The sequence below is a fragment of the Salvia miltiorrhiza genome, chromosome 3 (genome assembly GCF_028751815.1).
Source record: "Salvia miltiorrhiza cultivar Shanhuang (shh) chromosome 3, IMPLAD_Smil_shh, whole genome shotgun sequence".
Taxonomy (NCBI): Eukaryota; Viridiplantae; Streptophyta; class Magnoliopsida; order Lamiales; family Lamiaceae; genus Salvia; species Salvia miltiorrhiza.
The window spans coordinates 50,824,614-50,829,793 of NC_080389.1; the positions used below are offsets into that span (position 1 = coordinate 50,824,614).

General features: G+C 37.0%; 1 protein-coding gene across 1 annotated transcript; it reads right to left on the reverse strand.

Moving 5' to 3' along the window:
* Positions 1–3,619: 3,619 nt before the first annotated feature.
* LOC131014182 (ethylene-responsive transcription factor ERF096-like) lies at positions 3,620–4,678 on the reverse strand. The gene has a single exon (XM_057942076.1). It carries the CDS (start codon positions 4,282–4,284, stop codon positions 3,862–3,864), a length of 423 nt encoding a protein of 140 aa, XP_057798059.1. The 5' UTR covers positions 4,285–4,678; the 3' UTR covers positions 3,620–3,861.
* Positions 4,679–5,180: the final 502 nt, after the last annotated feature.

Genomic DNA, 5,180 nt, shown 5'->3' on the forward strand with positions numbered 1-5,180 from the left:
AGTTGGTTTGGGATCTCCGGTAGCTCCTGCGAAGAAGACAATGACTGCCAAAATTCATGCACAATCTATAAATTCATTAAATGTCAAGCAATTGTTCAAATATTCTAGCAATAAAAAATTAGATACCATTATACGTCACAATATAATAACATTCACATTCGCACTCAGAATGATTCACACAGTAATACTTCGTATTCATATCGAGCAATCAAGATGGTAAATGGTGCTTTTTCTATATTGAATTAATTAATAGGATGCAATTGTATTCATATTATCAAATAATATGTTGAGCATAAGTTAATTCGGTGGTACATGAAGAAGCAGTCGCCTAGCTTCAAGTAATGCATTCTATTAATGTTAAGCTACAAAGATACATATCGAGCTACAAAAATTATACATGAAACTTTTAAAATTATTAATGGCATCCTATTCATGTGCATACATTAATTATTCACATACTAATGCAATCCATTCATGCGCATATACTGTATTATTCACATACTGATGCATCCTATTTATGCGCATACACTAAATTATTCACGTGTCAATGCATCCTATTCATATCGATTCATACGTCAATTCATATGGTTGTTCAACACTACAAATCAATGTGCCAATCACAAAAATATGAGCATGTGCATACCAAATGAACGAACAAAAAGGTATCGATGTATGAATCACTTTATAACTGTGGATGAATAAAAAAGTATGTGTACTTCATCAAAGTATTAGCAACGAAACAATGACTTGTTCATTATATATTATGAAATCCGGTACTAACTCATTCAACAAGTGCGTGAATATGATGCAATAATACGTGAATAATTCAGTGTGTAGGTAATAATATGATGCTTCGTTATACGAATATTTCACTGTATGTGCATGAATAAGATGAATTAGTATGTGAATAATTATTATATGCATGTGAATAGACAAAATCCCGAATTTTAAAAGTTTAATGTGTAATTTATGTATACTAAAATTTTTAACGTTGTGTGAAGTTATATATATATATATATATATATATATTTTTTTTTTTTTGTTTACATGTTTGAGTATTTCAGAATGATAAAGAAATAATGAGATCAATTCTATAATTGTTATTGATGTAAACAATCCCTTTAATTATGGAAAAGATAACCACTAAGAAATTGAAATTACCTTTGTATCCAAATATTGAAATTACCGTGAATTAGATGCATAAAATTTGGATCAAATCTGGCCGTTTATCTTTAGAGATCCATTGGCTTATAATGGTTCTTAATTTATATCCTAAATGTAGTTCTTATTTTAGCCTAACCCTATATATATATATATATGGGCGCGCTCCAATGAGATCCCCTATTTTTCGTGTAACATGAATACAATGAATAAGACATATAATACTAATGAACAAGACGTATATCTAACGAACGAGATGTATATACTGATGAAAAACAAAATTTAAAAAATTGGTAATTAATAAGACATATATACTGATGAACAAGGCAGTATATACTGATGAATAACAAAATTTAAAATATTCAGCTCCCTCCAGGATTCGAACCCTACGAAAAAAAATCACCCTCCAGATACAATATCAGCCATATGATTGATGAAATAAACGTAGGGGTGGGAAGATAGGGTTCGGGTATAGGGTACCCGATTACCCGACCCGAAAAAATCGGGTATCGGGTACCCTATACCCGAAAAATTAGGGGTCGGGTTCGGGATCGGGTATTTAGGGTGGGGAAAAATCGGGTATCGGGTATACCCGATACCCTATCGGGTATACCCGAAATACCCGGTTTTTTTATTAAATATATATTAAATTATTTAATTAAATTTTAATTCTTTAATTTCAAAAATATTGAAACATTCAAACCCTACGCAGCTACGCTCTCTCCCTCGCTGTTCTGGTCTCGCCGCCCATTCCCAGCCCTCAGTCCCTCTCAACTCCCTCTATTCCGTTCGCTCGTCGACCCAGCGGTGCCGGCGCCGGCCTCCATCGTCCCACCAGCCACCCACCACGACCTAGCGGCGCAGTCCTCTCGCGAGTCGCCGCTAGGTGCCCAACTCCCTCTGTTCCGCCCGCCTCCCAACTCCTTCTGTTCCGTTGCGAGTTGTCGACCCAGCCTCGCCGCCTCCATCGTCCCAGCAGTCGCGCCGCCTCCGAGCGCCCAGCAGACGCGCCGCCAGCCGTCCCCACTCCCAGGTACAGTTCTTCTTCTTCTTCTTCCTTTATTTTAATGACTCAATTTTGACCGGGTAATTTAGGGTACCCGAATACCCGAGTCGGGTATTAGGGTACTCGATTTTTTTTCGGGGTCGGGGTCTGGTATAGGGTTTATGTGTAATTCGGGGTCGGGTACCCGATTTTTTCGGGTAGGGTACCCGATCCCGACCCGATTCCTAGGCCTAAATAAACGCACCAAATCGTGCCCTAGATCTCATTAAAATTAGGGGTCTCATTGGAGCGGCCCCCTATATATATATATATATATATATATATATATATATATATATATATATATATATATATAGGGTGTGGTTCTAGAGAGAACTACATTATTTGTGAGAACGAGAGAACCATCAAATCTAATGCATTCACTGTAAAAATTAATGCATTCGCTGTTAAAATTAATGCACTAAAAAAATAAAAAATGCTCCCTTCAGAATTCGAACCCAGGTTCTATATTCATCCAACAAGATGATGCATCTACCGTAGATCTTGATGATCGAATGGCTGAAAATGGTTCTCCGTTCTTTTTTTATTTATAGTTCTTTCTTGAACCTCTCCCTATATATATATATATATATATATATATATATGGGAATTGCTAGGTTGTAAACCATTATTAGGAGGCGTTAGTTTGGAGGATTAGTTTTGATAGTTAAATATAGTAAGACTAATCTTTTGTTTAATTACTTTAATGGATTGAAACTTTGGGATATCCCAAAGCTCTTGATTATTTATATCATTTAAATTACTTTTACTTGATTCTTATCCCATTAAAATGGTGTAATTGGAGAAATCCTACTATTGAGGATAAAAATATTTAATTACACATCTTATCAATCATGCAAAGTAAACACCCCTAGGAACAAATTTACACTATTGATATACACATAATCTAATGGTTGATATTTAACATTTGGGCAATCGCAATGCAAATGTTTGAATTCTATGTAGAATACCTTTAAATTCAACGTGTAAATGTCTGAATTTTGCAAATTAAAATTTTCACTCCATATGAAATTCAAATTTAATATCTTGAATTCATTCATCAAAGTAATTTTAGTGTTGAAGGCACTAAATTGAGGAATTATATTATAGAAGACACGAGTTTTAATGAAATAGTTGGAAGATGTGATTTTAGTGTTGAAGGGTCCCACAAAGGTTAGTATTGGATCCATCAGATTGTAAAAGTAATGATGAATATTTTGTAAATATTGAGTATGAATGAGATTTAAAATATAAGGAAGAATTTCTAAAAAAGTACACACAATCCTTATGAATGAACGAAAGTAATTATAATCACATCATCTTTGTGGACGGAGAGAGCCGCGTTTAGAAACAAGAGTTAAAAAGAAAGAAGAAAAAACGTGATGAAGCTAAAGAATTAGACAACAACAGGTGTCGAGAGACAAATTGGAGAAATGACATTAACTTTGTATAGTTAATATTGATAGAAAAAGGGGTCATCTATGCTCTAATACTATGATTATTCTGATGATTTAGCCGAGCAAGTCAACTAACTACAAAGTGCCTCATTAACTATGTTTATCACTATTTTCTGCCCATTCAGATTTCCCCCAATCACAGGAAAAGAAAAACCCAAAAGGAAATAATAACAATAATAATATCACAATTCTTGGTCATTATTTACTGGTGTTTTTTTCTCCAAATTCAAGTAGATCCTCCAGCAACTTGTCATCCAAGTACTCGAATTCGAACACTTGTTTCCCCTGCTCCGCTTCATTTCTCGATGTCGACGAAGACGCTGCGGCGGCGGATGACGACGACGACGACGACGACTGAGAAGCGAATGCAGGGTACTCCTGAGGGAAATTGAGGACAGCCAGGTGTCCTCTCATCGTATAGGCGGCCCGATCATATGCTCGGGCCGCCTCTTCCGCGGTGCCAAACGTCCCAAGCCAAACCCGAGCGCCGTGCCGGTTGGAGTCGCGAATCTCCGCCGCGTATCTCCCCCAGGGCCGCCGCCGCACGCCCCGGAACTTCGCCTCCCCGGCGCTGTCTCTCCTGCCACCGTCTTTGGGATTTTCGTCCATCTCTACGCTCATAAATTATAGTAACCACAACTATATGTCAAAGAATTTTGGACTGTACACATGATCTACATATATATATATATAATCAAGAAGGGAGAAAAAGAAAAAAAGTATGCGAAAAAGGCCAAAAGTCTTCTGGTGAAGACAAAAATGTGATTGCATTCGCCACTGCAAGAATAGATCTTCTGAAATACTATGTATTTCAGTTTATTGAATCAGGTGGAATCTTTTTATATTGAAGGGCGGCTTTTCTCAACTTTATTTATGATTGTGATTAAACTTCCGAAATATGTGATTTGAGGTTATTTAAATATGCAATCTTACAAAAATGATGTTGGATGTGTAGGATATATTTTTTTAAGAGGCTGGTTTGAAAAAGTGAGAGAATTTTTCTGTAAAATGTTAGGAGTCGTTTATAACTTCTTCAGGTGTTAACTATAGGACGAAGCACTTAATTATTGTTTTTATTTGGTCCACATACAATTCAACGTTGTCAGTGTAGTGACGTGACATGTGACGATGTCGTTTCCATGTGGGTTATGATGGTAAAACTACATATGTGGTCATGATGCTACGGCACAATATAATCCGAAACAATGTTTACTGCTCCGTGAGTCTCAGCCATCCTCAGGTATTTCTTAGAGCATCGGCATCGCTGGGTGCGATGGCCGGATCGAACCCGGCCTATCGCACCCAGCGCCGTTGCTGCACCCGAGTGTGAAGGGGGGGGGGGGGGGGCGATGCATCGCACTCGGCGGAGACGGGAGAGAAGGAGGGGGCGTGTAAATATGCGCCCCTTTTCGAACCAAAAAAAAAAAGGAAAATTAAAAAACAAAATTTAAAATGAATGTTGTAGCCGTTTTTTACCGTTTTTTTTTCCGTTGGCGTTTTTTTTTTTTTTATTTCTA